The 18,607-nt window shown below is 37.8% G+C and overlaps 2 protein-coding genes and 1 long non-coding RNA gene across 4 annotated transcripts; all 3 read left to right on the plus strand.

The window, feature by feature from the left end:
• The first annotated feature begins 1,644 nt into the window (after window positions 1-1,644).
• On the plus strand, window positions 1,645-7,514 carry LOC139819461 (uncharacterized). Its single transcript, XR_011733735.1, has 4 exons — window positions 1,645-3,468; window positions 6,489-6,581; window positions 6,899-7,035; window positions 7,364-7,514. It is a non-coding gene; the product is annotated as an uncharacterized lncRNA (long non-coding RNA).
• A 3,589-nt stretch (window positions 7,515-11,103) lies between these two features.
• On the plus strand, window positions 11,104-13,668 carry LOC139819735 (uncharacterized). The gene is made up of 4 exons (XM_071789386.1): window positions 11,104-11,348; window positions 11,654-11,843; window positions 12,265-12,400; window positions 12,475-13,668. Exons 2-4 carry the CDS (start codon window positions 11,681-11,683, stop codon window positions 13,256-13,258), a joined length of 1,083 nt encoding a protein of 360 aa, XP_071645487.1. The 5' UTR covers window positions 11,104-11,348; window positions 11,654-11,680; the 3' UTR covers window positions 13,259-13,668.
• Window positions 13,669-14,677: 1,009 nt separating this feature from the next.
• Window positions 14,678-18,461, plus strand: LOC139819732 (FAD-dependent oxidoreductase domain-containing protein 1). 2 transcript variants are annotated; one of them, XM_071789383.1, is made up of 7 exons: window positions 14,678-15,358; window positions 16,236-16,535; window positions 16,644-17,144; window positions 17,471-17,616; window positions 17,700-17,786; window positions 17,911-18,064; window positions 18,173-18,461. In XM_071789383.1, the coding sequence occupies exons 1-7, from the start codon at window positions 15,260-15,262 to the stop codon at window positions 18,425-18,427; spliced, it is 1,542 nt and encodes a 513-aa protein (XP_071645484.1). In that variant the 5' UTR covers window positions 14,678-15,259; the 3' UTR covers window positions 18,428-18,461. The 2 variants fall into 2 exon arrangements, with proteins under 2 accessions (XP_071645484.1, XP_071645485.1); XM_071789384.1 differs by lacking the exon at window positions 14,678-15,358 and adding an exon at window positions 15,417-15,805.
• The last annotated feature ends 146 nt before the right edge of the window (window positions 18,462-18,607 follow it).

An 18,607-nucleotide genomic window follows, 5' to 3' on the forward strand; every position in this document is an offset into this window, starting at 1 on the left:
TAGTGACATTACAAATGATATAATAAGATATGATTTATAGCATTAAGAAATTCGAACGCCTGTTCTTTTTAAGTGCTATTTATGCCCGGTTTCTTCACCGTCGGATAACTTTATCCTTAGGATAAACTCACTCTTCATCTCTTTCTAACCTAACTCTTAGAAAGAGATGAAGAGTGAATTTAACCTAAGGATAAAGTTATCCAACGGTGAAGAAACCGGGCATTAGTCTTTCTCCTAGAAATCGATGATCAATCATATTTGCTAAATAATGTGGTGGTCCCAATGCCATATCTCTTCTTTTATAAAAATGTCTTAACAGGTAATGGTTGGTCAGTTAAGTCCATTTTTAATTTGTACCATATTTCAACGGCGACTGAAATGTTCGTTGTATCTCTCTGCATTCTATCTAACGCAATAGCAATTGGGTTAAGTCGTGCCATTAAATCTGCAACATTTGTTACTAGTTGAGTACCATTTACAAGTTTTATAATATCGGGATTAATGTCTTTTTTACGGTCTTGACATAACTGAACCAGTATTCCTCTGTTGTCTAGATATGATTTTATCGCATCATTCATAGTGTTCCATCTTACCTCCAAAGGCATTTTAAGTTTTTTACCACCAGCTTGTTTGAATAGTGCAGAAGACAGATGTTTATTTCAAAAATATTTAATAATTTTTAAAATACTATCTGTAGTTGCGGAATTTTCAATGTCCTTTGCCAGTAAATTTAATATATGTGCTGAACATCCATATTGTATTACATCTTTGATCACATTACTTAATAATGTAAAGGTACTTTTTTTCAGAGTCTGAAGGCATAAATATAACGTCATTTCCATCAATAAAAAAGCAAAAAATGTCTATAAAATGTGCAAAAGATACAGACCCTGTTTTAACATCTAAAACTTGTGCTAAGCAAATTGGCAAATATTTTTATGCTACTAATACGCCATTTAACCATGCTGATCACGTTGAATTTAAAAAAGCATGTAGCATGTTACGACTAGGATATGAAAGCCCATCTGCTTATCAGATTGCAGAACCTATTCTAAACGAAGTCTATTCGGATATATTTATATTACAAAAATGCCAGCAAAAATTACAAGGTGAAACTGTTTCCATGTCATTGGATGGTTGAAGTAATGTTCATAACGAACCAATAGTTTGCTGCAGCATCATGACTCAACATGGGGAATCAATTTTAGATTTTAGTTGATACAGTAGATACTTCAGGAAATTCACACACTGCATTATATTGAAAGAAGTAGCTGTTGACGCTGTTAAAACTTGTGACGACCACGACGATGTCCTCACGGTCTCGCCGGCCGTGAAGGAGCGCGCCGTCGCTTTGTTCACTAAGGATCTTACGAAAAATCAATCACGACAAGACTCTCAGAAACCCAGATAGTAGCTCGACTAAATTCCTCGAAATATTGGGCGCCTGGTGCGATTCCTCGCACCACGATCCACAAGATCGCTATTCTCTCAGGTGTGAGTTTCTTCGGGTAATCGCGGTCGGAGGAGGAGAGGGAACGTAGCACAGTTAACACACGCCAATAACAATAATACAAAAATAATGTATTTGACAGAAAAGATTACATGAGAATAAATCAGCAAGTTGTTTCAGACTGAATCGGTGAATTACCTACAATTTTAGAAATTACTTCAGAATAAATCGGCAGGTTTTTTTACAATGAATCGGTAAATTACAATTTTTCTCTCAGATGTTTTTCTGCGGAACGCGGGAACTATGAGATACAATAACGCGGAAATTAGCCTAAGGACGCAACTTATAAGACGCAGTTACACGACCGCAATACACAATACGCGATTACACGAACGCAAGACACAATACCTACGCGCAACGACTTCCCAACTGCCAAATCGTTCCCAGTTGGTAGTCCCGACAATACGCGATTACACGAACGCAAGACACAATACCTACGCGCAATGACTTTCCAACTGCCGAATCGTTCCCAGCTGGTAGTCCCGAAATGACCATCCGCAACGTCTCGCAAATAGTCCCAAAATGGCTAGACGCGGGCCTCCCGCGAAAAGCCCCAAAGATCCAAGACCGGTGCCTCACGCCCCGGGACGTGATTGCGCGAACATTACTCCCCCGTTCTGCGACAATACGGTCCACCTCGGCGCGAAGGACACCTTGCTACATTACGCACCATGGTTACACAAAACGCTATTACACGAAACACGAAGACACGACGAAAACTACAACGAATCACACGATGACTGTCGGCCGCGTACGATTTTTCGGGCAGGGCGATCCCACATTACTCTGTTGGCCGGGCCCTCCGTCAGTCTTCTATTTAATAATTACTTACTCGGTAATACTCATCTGCACAAACGCGATGCCACAAAATGCTTCGCGACACAGTACGCGATTCTCTAAGCATGCTTCTCGCGACTCTACGCGGCTCTCGGAAGGGCCCCGGCCGTCAGAACGATCTTACGTGTACTCAAACGTGGGTTACGAGGTGCTCGAGTAGTGGCCTTACAAATTCCGCAAACTCGGCTGCCGGTCTTCTCGGGATGTCGTCCTTCGCCACGCCGACACGACAGTGACGATCCTCTAGCCCGGCGGGATCACGTCGGGCCCGCGCCTGCGCGCGCCGTGCTTGCAAGCCCTCCTTACCGATCAGCCCTATGCGAGCCGAGCGCCTCCCGCTTCCGTCGGCGCCCCTCGTGGCTTCCTCGCTCGCCGGCGGCAGGTTTGAAAAGCCTATTCTCGAGTTCGGCTGACCGGGCCGCGACTCTGGTGCCGGTGTACGACGGCCAGGCTGGCCAGGCCATGGCTTCGTCGACCGGTAGGCAATGCTCCGTGGCGATCTCCCTCCTTCGCGAATCGGCAGGCTTCATCCCGGCGAACATCGGAACTGATGCGCTCGCCCTGCCATACGCTCCAAACAACGTCGGCATATGAGCCCAATCGTGACCCGCCCGCCGGCCAACTCCTACGTAGAACGCCTCCCGTAAACTCCCACGGCGCGACTCAAGTCGTTACAATTTCCTCCTGGCCATCTACTCGATACCTGAAATCCTTGGAAATAATATAATGTACCGAATTCTAACGCTGCCGCCCCGCCTCGCTCCGGCGGAGACGACATCCTTGACGTTCCCCCCGGTCGAGCTATCGTAAATCGGAAAATGAATCCTACATCACCATGGGTTTTGGATGAGGCGGCGGAGGCGGAAGAGGCAGAGGCCGTGGTGGCGGTGGCAGTGCAAGACGCGACAGGGAATTAATTGGAACCACGATCAAAATAACACGTGGATTATACAAGGGAAACGTGGGTATTGTGAAAGATGCGACAGAGACAACAGCGCGCGTGGAATTGCACTCCACGTGTCAAACAATTTCCGTCAATCGATCTCATATAGCAAACGTCGGCGTCCCGACAAAGGATGGTGGCTTCAGCAGTTACAACAGAACTCCGGCTTACGGTGCTGGTGAGCAGACGCCGATATACGCGAGGGACGGATGTCATTAATTAAATTATCCGCTAAGGATAATGTTGAGATTCTGGGCGAAATTCGTCTCGTATACACATATGTCTTAAGGGGACCCAATTTTTGCATTTTTAACCCTCTCTATTATAGTCCCCTTAAGATGCTAATACGGCTCTGTGATTGCATCGTATTCGTATTCGTACAGTTTTGTATCGAATGCTTATAACTAATGACGATTATTTAAATTAGCCAATTAGAAATTAGAGTTACGCCCTCGTCCTCTACATTTCAAATTAGTGATTCGGTATGAGACGAGACTGTCAAGCATCTCGCTCGATTTTCTTTGCATTTATTATTCAGTTGAAGATCTTGTCTCGATCGTTTAACATGAAGTTTTATATTTGTCTCGAAATCAAGAAAACAAAAAAACAAGCGAGACAAAACGAGAATCTTGAAATCTCGCTTGAAATATATGCTTATATATAAGGCTGGGGCTACACTATGCACGTTTTCGCGAATCGGATTCGCGAATCGTGCATTTGTATACCATGTGTGCTTAGCACGAATAGTATATAAATGCACGATTCGCGAATCCGATTCGCGAAACCGCACATAGTGTAGCCCCAGCCTAAGAGACAACGCATATTTAATTAATTAATAACGAATTATTGATTAATTATTAATTTATTATTAATTAATTTATTATTTTTAATTAATCACTAAAGATTCAACCAATATTTATTAAACAGGACTGTTGCAAACTCCGCGTGAAAAATCAATCGGTCAAATAAATAATCGTAAATTAAATCGATGGCGCCATCCCGTTGCGATAAACGAAGAAACATGTTCGGCGGTGATTTCGCTCGCTTTCACGAATCCTTTGTATACTAAAAAAAAAATGTAAACGAGGTGACCCTCGCTCGACAATGAATCTTGCGTGATTTCATGTAGCTAGACGTGATTGGCTCGCGTGAATGAGCTATTTTCTCAGGAGAACGAAATCAGGAGAACGCATTGCACTTATGACTGAATGGTTGGAGGAACCCCCTGTGAGTCCGAACCGATCTACTTCCGTCGACCAATTTATGTCGTGAGAATCTGCCACCGAGCTCCATGCGTTGCGCGACACCGCCGATAGATTTATTTTAGCTCTGAAGTGTCTCGGGCGATCGCAAGACGAAATTCTCAGTAATATTCTAATTTAATTTAATTTTAATTAATTTATTATTTATTTATTAGAAAGGATTCCGCCTTTTCGAATTCTAGTGTCCAAGAATTTTACATCTCGCGAAGAAAACTAGAAAGGGAATCTGAGAGAGAAAGATTATCGTGATCACGATGGCGTACAGCTGGGATAATCGTGTCAATTTCATAGGGAAATTTCTGTACGGTTAGTAGATGCAGAGGATATTGCGAGGGTAGTCAGGATAGATTCAGGGGAGAACAGCAATTAGATAGACGATGTGATTGTACACGAAAAAGCGGCACATATACGCGCTGCGAAATCGCGATATCGAAAATTAAAAATAAATGGTGATTTTTTCTGCAAAAAATAAGTAAAAAATTTAAAATAAACAAATTTTTTTCGTATAAAGCTTTTTTTTGTGCGAAAAAATTACAAAATTTCTATATAAGGTATTTATAACACAGTAAATGTTCCTCTGTTAAATATATGTGTCGTGCAAATGCGTCCTCTTGCCAATGTCTTATCTCGTCATATCTCGTATGTTCTCCCTTTATTCGTTTGTGTAAATCTCGTGAAATGGTAATTGGTGGTAATACAATATGCATACAAGGGGTGTCTTCCGGTAAGTATAAAATAAATGTATCTCGATAGAATTGACAGAACGAAGAAAGTGTAAAACATGATTTTTTTGTTATTTGTTACATAGACTGTAATGATAGATGATATAATGATTAAGAAGAAAATATCTCTTTTAATTTTTCAACATGCTATTAAAAAGTAAAACGGCGTTCCATATATACATACATTTAACATTAGTAAATTTTTGATTCGCGATTTACTTTAATTATCTCAGTTTTAAAACGCTAAATATTTCACGAGACAACTACCTTAATACGAACAATATAAATGATTTAATAAAATAAATACCTTATAAAAAAAATACCTTGATATACAATTATAAAATACCTTATTTGATGTTCCTGCATCTGTATCATAAATTTCCCTATATACAATTCAGTATGTTCTCGTTCTAAATGTCTTTTCAGTCCGGTTGTATTTCCATTCGTCATTTTTATAATTTTTATGCTTTCAGTGCATAATTTACACGTAGCGAATTTCTTATTATTTTGATCAACATTAATCATAAATGCTTCAGCTCGCAAAGATTTTGCTTTATGTTTTCCCATTTCTTTATCGTTATGTATTCGTTTCATACTTTGACCAGACATTATAAGTTGACCTTATGACTGAACGATCGAGAATCTCGTATATCAAAAAACCAAGGAAACGAGATCGAGACGAGATTTTCGCTCGTCTATCAAATCAAGAACAATAAAAAATCTTGCTATATTCATACTATCAAGCTTCGATATTAGATCAAAATTCAAGCGTATGAGAAGAGTCTCGATATCGCCGTTTTCTTGTTTTGTCTCGCTTGCCGAATCACTATTTCAAATCGAGTTATCATTGTCACCTTGGCTCTTATACGTATAACACGTATTATTATTGTCGACTCGGATCCTCTATCATCAGTTGGGCACAATGTATATCACAGTAAAAGTATTGTTGATAGTTAATTGCTATCGTCATGGATTAAATTCCATTAACATCAGGTAAGTATATAATAAATGACTACATTGCAATTAATATAAGTACTAATGGGCTGCGTTCCACTTATCGCTCACAACGCTCGTGAGCATCATTTCGTCCTTGTTTAACATTTAACAAACAACAAGCATGAAATGATTCTACGAGCGTTGCGAGCGATAAGTGGAACGGACTCCATGTTTTTATATTTACTAATTAGAAATTGTTTTATTGTTTATTGTTTTAGATGATGTCAGACTTAATGTCGTCACATTTGATGGAACTTCATTATTATTATCAATAACCATCATTTTAATTATTGTATTATACTACACATCAGGTAAATTAATATTTTTATAAAAATTGGCCTTTTTCTTTTTAATTTTAATATATTATAATTAATATATGTTTGCACACAGGTATTCTGGAACTGATATTTACGTTTTCTGAAATGTACACCTGGAATATATAACACTGGAATATATAACCATATATTCCAGGACTGTACATATATTGATACATTTCAAAAAAACGTAAACAGTTCCGGAATTAGAGTCGCCAATACGCGTGAGTTCACTTAAACTCTATATATACCTCTGAGCAAACATATATATACACACATATACATTACTATAAAATTTTCTTGTTAAATTTTAGACAGTATTTGACCGATGAGGAAGAGATCGAGGAAGTCGAGCCGCAACCCAGCAACGCCTCAGACACAACCATCCTTAGCACGACTCCAGAAGCGTTGGATAACTCCGATGAAGTACTACAAACTTATAAAAATATCGGTAATTTAAGTGCAAGAAAATCGTGACGACTTATTGTATTTTGATATAAGTAATATTTTGATATAATCCATATGACGCAGCTAATCATCTACTGTATCAGTGTTTAAAAAATTTAAACTTGCAACACTTAAGACTTTTATAGAACTGGAGTTAAAAAAAAGAACGAAAGATATTACTTAAGACAGTCTTAAAATAAGAACCGACTATGAATACTGGCCTTAAAATAATTATTCACGACCGGGTTATTTTTTAAGATACATATTTTATTTATCTACACATCCTGAAGTCGGTGAATATTTCTGTTAATCGATAATCTCTTATTTTTCAGGATATAAGTAATAAACGAGGTTTTGTTCCTAATTCGATCTCGATACAATATCTGCGCATCATCCCTTATTTTAAGGATAAAACTGTAAATGTGTAGAATTTTCCTACGTAAATAACATTTCAAAAGAATTACATTAAGAAAAAAATATACATATTCTAATCTATTAATGTAAATAAATGTTTATTTTAATGTTTTTCTTAAAATAAAGATAATTTTAAATGTATATTTTCTTAAGTTTAAATATATTTTCTTTCATTATAAAATCATTATTTTTCAGCTTTGCATTGTCTTAATTTTTGTCATAAAACCTTAATCTTTTATCATAAAAGTAGTGTGGGAAGTTGATTCAAGCTGTTCTGCCACTAATTAGAACAAGAGATAATGGATAAGAAGTAAGGAGGGTAAGGGTGCGGTTACATGGACTGATATTTTCCGCGTAACGCGTATCGCGTAACCAATCAAAAGTGCGAATATGCGTAACCGAAAATGCGAAACGCTCTCTTCTCTGAAAAAATTTGAAAAAAGGAAATTTTTTTCATTATTTTTAACCCCTGCGACTTTTCTAGCCGTTTTCTTGTTGTGCTCGATTAGCACAACTCAGCACAAGTCGCAAAATTTCATTCCCTGTCACGGTTCAAAAGTTATAGCGGTTTGAAAATTGTAATTCCTAAAAACTGCTTTCTTTAGATACTTTGTGCTGCGTAAACTAACGATTTGCGGACATTTTGTCATTAGGAAAAGTTATTGTACTCACCGAGCACACACACACACAACTCGGCACAATTTTACAAAATTTAAAAATGTAAAGTTTTTTTCTCACCCTCATTTCCCTTCCTCCCTTAGCTCATTATTTTCAACCCCTACAACTTTCTATGCATCTCCGGCCATTTCTTTGTTGTACTCATCTAGCGAAACTCAGCACAGCTTACAGAAATTCGGTAAATGCGTTTTAAAAATAATTATTTGTTATTTTGTTTTTAAGATTTAATATTTTTTATCTGCCAAATAAAAAAAGATATCGAGTTTATTCCAACGGCACAACGTGGCACAAATTACTATATATCTATCAACAAAAAAAATTGGGTTTATTTCGGGAAAACTGCAGGGCTAGTATAATTTTGTTTTTATTTTTTTTTCTTAATTGTTATCGAAGTTATCAATCTCGCGTTTGCGGCACAAGTCAGCACAAATGCAGTATAATACGGCACAATAAAAAAAACTGAAAATTCGAAAAGTGCGGGGCTATCAAAAATTTTGTTTTTTTTTTTTATTTTCTCGAGTACGCTTTGAGTTACAGAGTTGCGGTTTGCGGCATAATACAGCACAAACGTAGCGCAATGTAGCACAATTATTAAAAATACAGAATTCAAAAAGTGCGGGTCCAACTTCACACACGTCACTAACGAATGAGTAGTTCGCGTACACAGACAGAAAACGTGACTTATATATATATATATATATATATACAGGGTGTATCATTTTAAGTGATTCAGCTGAATATCTCTTAAAGTAAAAGAGATTGGAAAAATTGTTTCAGACAAAAGTTGTTTGGTTCGAAGGGGGACATAAGATGGTGTCATTGATTTGACCTTGGGTGGCATCATTAAGGACAGGTCAAGGACACCTTCAGTTTCTTAAATAGAAACCCCTATTTTTTATTACATATTCTTATAGCTTATGTCGAGAACTTTCCAAAACACTATAATTAAGTATTTTTTTATTAAGTACTTTTCGAGTTATAAGGCTTGAAAGTTACAGTATTGTGACATAATATTTTGTTAAGTATTTATAATTCAAATTTTTTACTTTTTATTTTTGCAAACAATACAAATCAATTAATGTAAAGAAAACACAATTTTCTTAAAGAAAAACTTGTTGTGTAACTGTTTATTGCATATTCATTATTTTCTTAGCTTCTCACCATTCGGGGTGCTTGATTTGCGTGAATCCTCTTGCCCCTCACGATTCGGGGTGCTTTTTCAATAACTGTCAATAACGCAATAAAAAATCGGTACTCTTCTTTCATGGTATACGCTAAATTTAAGTCTTTGTCGAAAGTAATTCAATATGTACAATATGTACCAAGTGGTGAATAGACATTCTGTAAGAATGAAACTTAATGCATGAATATGAATGCCTACAGAAATTACACAGCGCGCAATAGTTTATTCCAGGTATTTTAGACATTGTTCTTAACAACGGTACAAGAATTACACTCATTATAAATGGCATTAAAATTGTTCTTCTGCAGCTTTGTAGATTAGTGCGCTATCTACTGTGCCACATTACGCTCTTACACAACAAGTTTTTCTGTAAGAAAATTTTGTGTTTTTAAATTAATTGATTCATATTGTTTGCAAAAATAAAAAGTAAGGAATTTGAATTATAAATACTTAACAAAATATTATGTCACAATACTGTAACTTTCAAGCCTTATAACTCGAAAAGTACTTAATGAAAAAATACTTAATTATAGTGTTTTGGAAAGCTCTTGATATAAGCTATAAGAATATGCAATAAAAAATAGGGAGTTTCATTTAAGAAATTAAAGGTGTCCTTGACCTGTCCTTAACGATGCCACTCAAGGTCAAACCAATGACATCATCTTATGTCCCCCTTCGAACCAAACAACTTTTGTCTGAAACAATTTTTCCAATCTCTTTTACTTTAAGAGATATTCAGCTGAATCACTTAAAATGATACACCCTGTATATATATATATATATATATATATATATATATATACAATATAGATATAGAATATAGAATATAGATATAGATTTTACGATTATTTGTGGACGCACCTTTTGTAAAAATGCATCAGAAAGATTAACAATATAGAATATAAAAGATGTTAAAGGTATAAATAAAAAATATATGTTAAAAGACATGCCTGGTAAGTATACTGTATAAGTGTACACGTACAATACAGTATATTATGTATATGTATATACTGTGCATTCGATAGTAGAATTAGAGAAGGGACGAGGGTAAAAGACAATATCTAATAGAAATATTCACAATTGCTCAATTAACGTAAAATTATGATAAAGTCAAAGATAACAAAAATATCAATCAATATTCGAAAGCGATTAATCGTCGACGTATCGATATAAAAAATCTGTCAATTCGACTAATCATTTCTGGCTGGGTAATATTTGATTTTTATCTTCTTATGGCTCCTGCGCACACACACTGGACACGAAAACGCTTGCCGCGCGGCAGCCAATAAACTTCTTGTTCTTACGGGAAAACGGCACGTTGATTGACTACGCGTCACTTCTCGTCACGTGTCCGTGCATGCCATGTTCTAAAAGAGCCAATGGGGCTTCCAGGAGCACAACCGCTCACTGAGCGGCTAAGTAGCAATCGAATGTGATTGGTTCTTACCTTTAGCTCCAACCAATCACATTAAGATGCAGTATTTTATTTTACTCCATTACAATTATTTTGAAACGAGATAGAAATAAACCAAAACGCAAATCAAATGATACATAATTAAAGGAAAAACGGAAAAATAAGAGCTACGAAGAGCAGTTAATAAGGGACAAGTTTTATGGCAAGGGCAAGACCCAATCCCCTCTCGTTACACGTCAAGTGTTCTGGTAAAGCGGCGCTGATTGGCCATCGTCGCGTCTCGTTCCTCGTATATCAAACGCTATTTCAATTGTTTCGCATCACATATATTAAAACGCATCGATCGACTTTGGAAGGCACTCTAAAGATAAATAATTTCCAGAGGCTTGAGAATTCTTCTTCAACAGCCAGTCATTTTCCGAAAAATTCGTCACACGACGAATAGAATATTAGCGCGGCATTTTGTCGAACCGAAGAGGCTGCCGGAAGTGCGAGCTCGCGACGGAAGTGCACGGCGAGCGAACTCGATCGCGGCGTCGCTCCAGCAACCAGTCTCGTCAAACCTCGATCGGCGACCATTGACTGGTGGACTCTCCTTATTGTCGAGCGATTTTCGCTGATTTGCGAGGTATCACTACACTCTCAGCGGTTCGTCGCGCGATTTTCACGTCTCGTCCATACCGAGCGACGTTACGACCACGTGCACAATTGGGGTTCATAATGACGCACGCACATCGAAACGCAGCGCACACGGCGAAACGTTCCGACGAATTTTCACGCGCGATATCGCGATAACGTCATGGTCGTCGTATTGTCCGTCGTCGCCGCCGCCGTCGCCGGCGACGGCGAGATCGGAGCTCGGGGCGGGAATACGAAAGCGATCGCGAGACGAGGATTGGAGTACCTATTGTAGCAAGATGTCCTTTTTTTCAGGTTAAACGAAAACTATTTGACTTCGAGATGACAGTGCCACCGGACACCTATCAGATCTCGCTGAACATTATAGAGGCGATCAAGCAGCACCCGGTGCTCTACTGCACCGAGGTGAAGGGCCTGCCGGTGAAGCTGCAGGAGTTTAAACAGAAAGTCTGGAAGCGCATCGCGGACGAGCTCGGACTGGATTGTACGTCTCTGTGACTACGTTTACACGGCAGCTTGTAATCCGTTTAATAATTACCGTATACTATTTGATCAAAAATTTTTTTTCTTATAATGATTATTTAAATATGAGTCTATTTTGATATTCTAAACGTTTGTGGAATAGTCTTTGATATATATTGTATACTAAAAGTTGTAGTTTGAATATCGAAAAACATTTAAATCAATTTCTTTCCATGTATATGTACTAGAAATTGGAGTTTAAGTATCAAAAGAAGCTCCTATTTAAATGATCATTTGATCAAAAAAAAAATTTGGATCGGATAGCATACAGTAGTTATTAAACCGGATTATAAGCAGCTGTGTAAACGTAGTCCATGTTATTATTGTTTCTTTCTTTCTTTTTACGTGTTGTGATTAACATTGCTCGACAATATCTGTTGCAGCCACGTGGGTCAGACTGAAATGGAAGAATCTTAGGGATACTTACTGTCGTATCTTGAAATGCAAGAATAAGACGGAAGAAGGGACGAGGAGGAAAAAGTGGATCTTTGAGGATCACCTGAGCTTCATAAAATACCCGTAAGAAATATTCATGACAATATTTTGGAACTTTATTTTAAATTTTCCTCTCTAAGCCGAGGATAATTTGACAGGTACGAGCCAGACTATCAGCCACAATGCATAGAATTGACCAAGGAATACATACAGGAGATAAACTCGGGTGAAGTGAGCTCCGAGGGTCTGCTGGAACAATTGGAGGATCGGAACAACGAGGACTACAGCGAATACCTGGAGGTTCTCGAAGAGACATCGGCCGATCCTGTTCTACTGGTACCTGAGACGATAGAAACGTTGGATGATGTAAACAATGATGTGCAGTTTGTCACTGAAGAAATCGCGAGTGAACAAGACTCTACGCAACAGGCTCTCGACACTTACGTTCACCAAATACAATCGAATTATCGAAAAATACGTCCGAAACGAGTGAAGACCAGTCATCCTTCCCCTTCGAAAACATCTAGCTCCAATGGGATAAAAGAGTCTTCCTTTAAAAATGCAAATGCACTTGATACTGATACAGCGACTAGTCCTATTCTCGTGACGAGTCCGTCAATACCAAGCACGTCGACCACGCCTGTGAAAGAACCGAGCGACGCGAAGGACGACACTACTTTCGATAAAGTTTACCTGGCACCTGAAAGTAAAAGTATAGAATTATTTTTCGACAGCATGGCACAGACGGTGAAGAAACTACCGCCTAAGGCGCAGGCGGACATTAAGATGCACATCTGCAAGCTCGTCACAGAGGCGGAGGTGCGGTATTCTGGCCAGACCATGCCGCAGACTACACAACAATTCATAGCGCCGCCTGGCATGATACCTAAGCTAGTATTGATACCTTGCAATATGATAGATAATCAAAATCCTAAAGTTTGATACATTCATGTACATGGTACGTTGGATTACAATTATCAGATTTAGTACAAAACAATCACATTCATTTTACGTTTTACGTGTTGACGATGCGTTAAAAATTTGCTAACATGTAAGACTTTGTACATATGCATAAAATATCGAATGTCAGCTACACAAAGATTTCTTATATGGACAATAAAAGTCATCAAAGCTAACGCTTTAAATTACTTATTAAATTATTTAGTCCCTTTAGCAAAAACTAAAATTTACATGAAGAATGATCTTTACATAAAAAATGTATGATAGAAATACATGAAAATATATAGATCGACGAGTATTGGGCAATATCTGATGTTATTTATGTTTCTGAATAACATTTAAAAAATTATGTATGTATTATATATTTTTGTAATAAAATGTGAATATTTGTATTCTGTTTCAATCATTAGAGAAAAAGACAACCTTTTTTTACGACTGCTACCAACCGAATATTGGCAAAAAGTCCGAGTGAATATTTTATCAAAATCAGTTTTCAAATTTAGTTTAGATAAATATAGTTTAATATCAGTTTTTCTCTTATAAGTTTTGTATATTAATTTGTTGTAGAGAGCATATAGTTATATTAATTATTTCATATAAAAAAAGCTGAAAAATAATTATACTATGTTGAAATTTGGCCAGTTTCCCAATCCTCGATTAGAACATTCGTTAATTATTCTTCCAGGATTTTTTAAATCTATTCCTCTCCCTTAGACTCCCGAAATTAATTATAAATAAACTTCTAATAGATTGTAAGCGAGAATGTAGTCCGACACGAAAAATTGTTAAAACTCCATTACATAAATGCATTATTTAGATTCTAGAAAGATAACACACTGCTTGTTAAACTGCTACCTATGTTTATCGTTCGTCAGGTGTAAAACTAGAATAGAATAAGCAAATAGCGCGCTCCCCGAACGCAGCCTATAGCGTATTGACGACTTATTAATGTTTATTAATGTATCTTTGATAAACAGATACTATGCAACTAAAAAAATTGTGTTACATAACTGCGAAAAAATATATTTGATTTTTACTCAGATTAAAAACTACAAGACGATTACAAGCATGATGTAGCGCGCATGCACGTGACACTTTACGTATTTTAATTTTTAAGTTAAATTATCTCTGAAATAAAATAACATTGCGTTCAGTACCAACGATGGAAATTATAAAAATAGTTATGATTGCAAACAAACGGAAAACATTATTTGCGTATCTAAATCATTTCATAACAGCAAATTAGGGAGAGAGGGAAGAAGGATGAATTGCTCTATTTGCGAACGATGTTCCAGAGGTATCATTATTATTATTATAGAGACCCTGTATAAATCAGGTAATTACAAATCAGTGCGGTATACAAATCTATCTTTTGTAAATCACACGTTTCCTAACACGGTCTAATTTCTCGAAGATAAATAACAGGAAATAAGTTCTCTCTTATCAGAGAGCTAAAAGCACGTATCCAGACCACGCATGCGCACGTGATCCTCACCGCGCGTCGTTTATAATCAGCGAGAAACTACAATTTTTTCTTCTTTTCCATCCGTAGTAACCGTAAAGGCCCTTGCATAATACAATGTCAGGCAACAGGCAATAGATTTTCAACGTGTCCGGAGCCGTGTATCGGCTGAATCGGCTCAGTGAGCGATTGCGCTCCTGGATGCCCCTAATTGCTGCAGCATTGCTACAGCCGTGTATCAATATTATTCCCTGTAATCCCTGTTCATATTGCTTGTGTTTTTCATTGTGCATCAAGCTTAATTTGCAGTCTCGTCGGCACTCGGCAGAAAATAATATCAAACGTGAATCGACGATTTCGTCCGTTGATAAGCGGCCAAGATAATTTTGTTTAATTGTCGTTTCATGCCTCGATAACGCTGATAAACAGCTGTAAATGTTTCCCACTTTCCCAGTGGAAAGGTTTATATAAACAGAGCGATCAGCGATCTCTCCGGAACAGTTGAGGCTCGGCCGGCGAGGATGCTGCGACAATTGACGCGCGTGCAGCGGCACGCGGACCTGCTGAGGCAGCGTTCGGCGGCCCAGTTTGCCAACGACGCCAACTCTTCCAGGAAGCAGGTGAGTTGTGCGCGCGACGCGAACCGTCGACCGGGAGCAATTGGAGGTTAGGAGCCTGACGGATGACAGTTCGATCGGATGAGATTTGTGGAGTTCGAATAACAGTAACAGATGATATCCTCGACAATTCCGAGCAAGTCAAACCTTCCTCTCGGAGCGACATAAAATTTCTCATCGCGAAACCGGTCGTGATTGGCGTGTAATCGCAAATCTGTCTTCGGATGGATATAATTGAATACTTCGTTTACGTTCGTTGCAGACTTTTGACGAGGACGTTTTTAAGTGCGGAAAACAAAGCTGGAACGATGAAAATTGTCGTTCATCGCGCGAGCAAGAGCGTTGAAAGCGAAATGTTTTTGAGGTTAGGAAATCTGCCTTACCGACGGTGCGCGATCGGCGACACGTGATGGAACGGCGCGCGAAATTTGAACTCCAATGTACTTAATTGTAAGAACAATTCGTAGTTGTGTTTTAATTTTTAATGCGGTAAAGTAGTTAAATGTTTGTGAGTATTTTATGAACGATAAAGCGACGAGTCTCTGTTTTGAGTATCTGTGAAAACCGGAAGTAAGAGTTTTACTGAATAAATTCACTTTCCATGTTTCGAATGAATATATAAATACATAAAATGTGCGAGTTTTAAAAAGATGGGTGAACCCTAAGTGGAAAAATTTATCATTTTTATTTGTCGAATTTTATGTAGGAACCCAGTTCAGCTAGCAAAAGCTTCTAAAAGACGGCTTAAAAACGTCTAAAAGAATTCTAAAAACTTCAAATGTCTTTTAGAAGCTTTTGCTAGCTGGGGAGTAACGAATACTTTCGTCCAAGACCAAATTGAACTGAACGTTTAACCGGTTGTCGTTAATTAAATTTACAGAGTTCAGAGGTCAAAGGCGACGATGACAGTAAGAAGTATAGAGAGTTCGTCGACACCGTCACCCCGGGGCAAAAAATAATTAAAGGTCTAAAGCGAGATTGGAAAACGCTGAAACGTGTACTGTCACCTAACAGAGAATTCTCCGACCTCGAAGCGCTGTGGAAACCTGAAATAATTCCTAGTCATTGTGACGTGCTCATCATTGGCGGTGGAGCGATTGGTAGCTCGATAGCGTATTGGCTGAAGCAGAAGATCTATAGAGACGAATTCAATGTTGTTGTAATTGAGAAAGATCCTACGGTAAGACATTGATACATGTGCTTTCTAGTTTTGAAGGTTTCTTTTTTTAGATCAATAATCTATGCGTTTGATCCATTAAACGTATAATATAATTAAATATTATTTCAGTATACCAAAGCTTCCACAACTCTTTCGGTAGGTGGTCTGCGTCAACAGTTCTCTCTTGAAGAAAATATCCTCATGTCACTGTACGGCGCGGAATTCCTGCGAAATATCAACGAGCATTTGAGCGTCCCTGGCGAGCCGCCGATCGATGTGAATTATCATCCTTACGGCTATTTGCTATTGGCGACCGAGGAGGGTGCTGAGACTTTAGTACAGAACTCAAAGTTACAGAATTCTTTAGGAGCGAAGAATGTCATTCTTACTGCAGAGAAGCTGAAGCGCATGTTTCCTTGGATAAATACCGATGGGATCGCGGCGGGTTGTCTTGGGCTGGAAAAGGAAGGATGGTTCGATCCGTGGTCCCTGTTGTGTGCCTTCAAGAAGAAAGCTAGTCATTTGGGTGTTCAATACGTCAATGCCGAAGCCAAGGCTTTTAAATATAAGACGCTGCCAGGAGTTTATGATCGCGACATGATTCCTGCCAAAAAATTAAATAGCGTAGTCGTAAGTATACATACATATTGTATATACCTATATGTACATGTATACATATACACCTGTGTATATATATGTATATATACAGGAGATGTCCCATTTTTATTGTCTACTTCGAGTATCTTGTAAATGCCACAGTTTCGTGGAAAATGTTTCAGACAAAATTTGTTTGATCCTGAGCGAGCAGTGAAAAACTTATTTGTCTGTGAAAACACTTGCACGAAATACTCCTTTTACAAGATATTTGAGGTAGGCAATTAAAATATGAGATATCCTGTATACTGACATATAATATTCGTAATTGTAGAATGATAGACATATGTGTTTTTTATTAGATAGAAACAGAGGATGGTGAGATTAGGACAATAGAGTTCGCCAGAGCTATTATTGCTGCAGGTGCGTTTAGCGGCAATGTAGCCGAGTTAGCTGATATCGGAACAGGCGAAGGATTATTATCTGTACCTTTACCAGTTGTACCTAGGTAATTTCATTAATGCGGAAAAAATCGATTTTTGTTACTTTTTGCCTCTGTATCTATTATTATCGAATGGTTTTTTCTTACAGAAAGAGATACGTATATTGTTTTCATTGTCCTGACGGACCTGGTTTAAACACACCTTTAACGATTGACTCCAGTGGTGCATATTTCAGGTATGAGTCTAAATACTTCTGAGATGTAACATGTATTCTTTTACAAATAAAGACTTAATAAAAGTAAACGAATATAAATTATTATAATACAATTTTTATAAAATATAAATGAAATAACTTCCAGACGGGATGGTTTAGGAGGTAATTATATCTGTGGAAAATCACCAGAATCAAACGAAGAGCCGTCGATCGAGAACTTGGATGTCGATCACGAATTTTTCGACAATAGAGTGTGGCCTTTACTCGCTCACAGAGTACCGGGATTTGAAAACTTGAAGGTACGTATACTTTTCATTATTGACATAAAATACTTATAATTCTGTAAAAATGTTGAAATTATAATTGCTTCTTTTTCTGATGATGTATATTCTATCATTATGTATCAGGTGAAATCTTCATGGGCTGGATACTACGAATACAATACTTTCGACGAAAACGGTATTATCGGTCAGCATCCTTTTCATCACCATGTATACATAGCGACTGGTTTTAGCGGACATGGCATTCAGAAGGCACCAGCGGTGGGACGTGCGATATCAGAGCTGATTTTTCATGACCGTTTTCTGACTATAGATTTGTCCAAACTGAGTTTCGACAGATTCTTAAAGTCGGAACCTATAAGAGAAGCTAGCGTCTTTTAAGTAGTAGAGAAATAAAAATCATCTTTTTCTTGTACTTGATTGTATTATTGATCTGTTATACTGAACTGGCTGCACTAGTTTACTTCAGAGTTTATCTTTTTCCTTCCAATGTGGAGTAAAAAAGATAAACTCTGACCTAGTGCAGCCAGTTCAGTAACAGAAAACAGGCCCCATGTATCA

This window comes from Temnothorax longispinosus, chromosome 9 (assembly GCF_030848805.1).
Source record: "Temnothorax longispinosus isolate EJ_2023e chromosome 9, Tlon_JGU_v1, whole genome shotgun sequence".
Lineage (NCBI taxonomy): Eukaryota > Metazoa > Arthropoda > Insecta > Hymenoptera > Formicidae > Temnothorax > Temnothorax longispinosus.

Excerpts from the sequence above, each read along its gene's own strand:
- LOC139819735 (XM_071789386.1), top strand. The coding sequence starts at position 11,681 with ATGACAGTGCCACCGGACACCTATCAGATCTCGCTGAACATTATAGAG. Across the intron at positions 11,844-12,264 it reads GGACGAGCTCGGACTGGATT|CCACGTGGGTCAGACTGAAA; the intron begins GTACGTCTCTGT and ends TATCTGTTGCAG. Across the intron at positions 12,401-12,474 it reads CTGAGCTTCATAAAATACCC|GTACGAGCCAGACTATCAGC; the intron begins GTAAGAAATATT and ends ATAATTTGACAG.
- LOC139819732 (XM_071789383.1), top strand. The coding sequence starts at position 15,260 with ATGCTGCGACAATTGACGCGCGTGCAGCGGCACGCGGACCTGCTGAGG. Across the intron at positions 15,359-16,235 it reads CCAACTCTTCCAGGAAGCAG|AGTTCAGAGGTCAAAGGCGA; the intron begins GTGAGTTGTGCG and ends TTAAATTTACAG. Across the intron at positions 17,145-17,470 it reads AAAAATTAAATAGCGTAGTC|ATAGAAACAGAGGATGGTGA; the intron begins GTAAGTATACAT and ends GTTTTTTATTAG.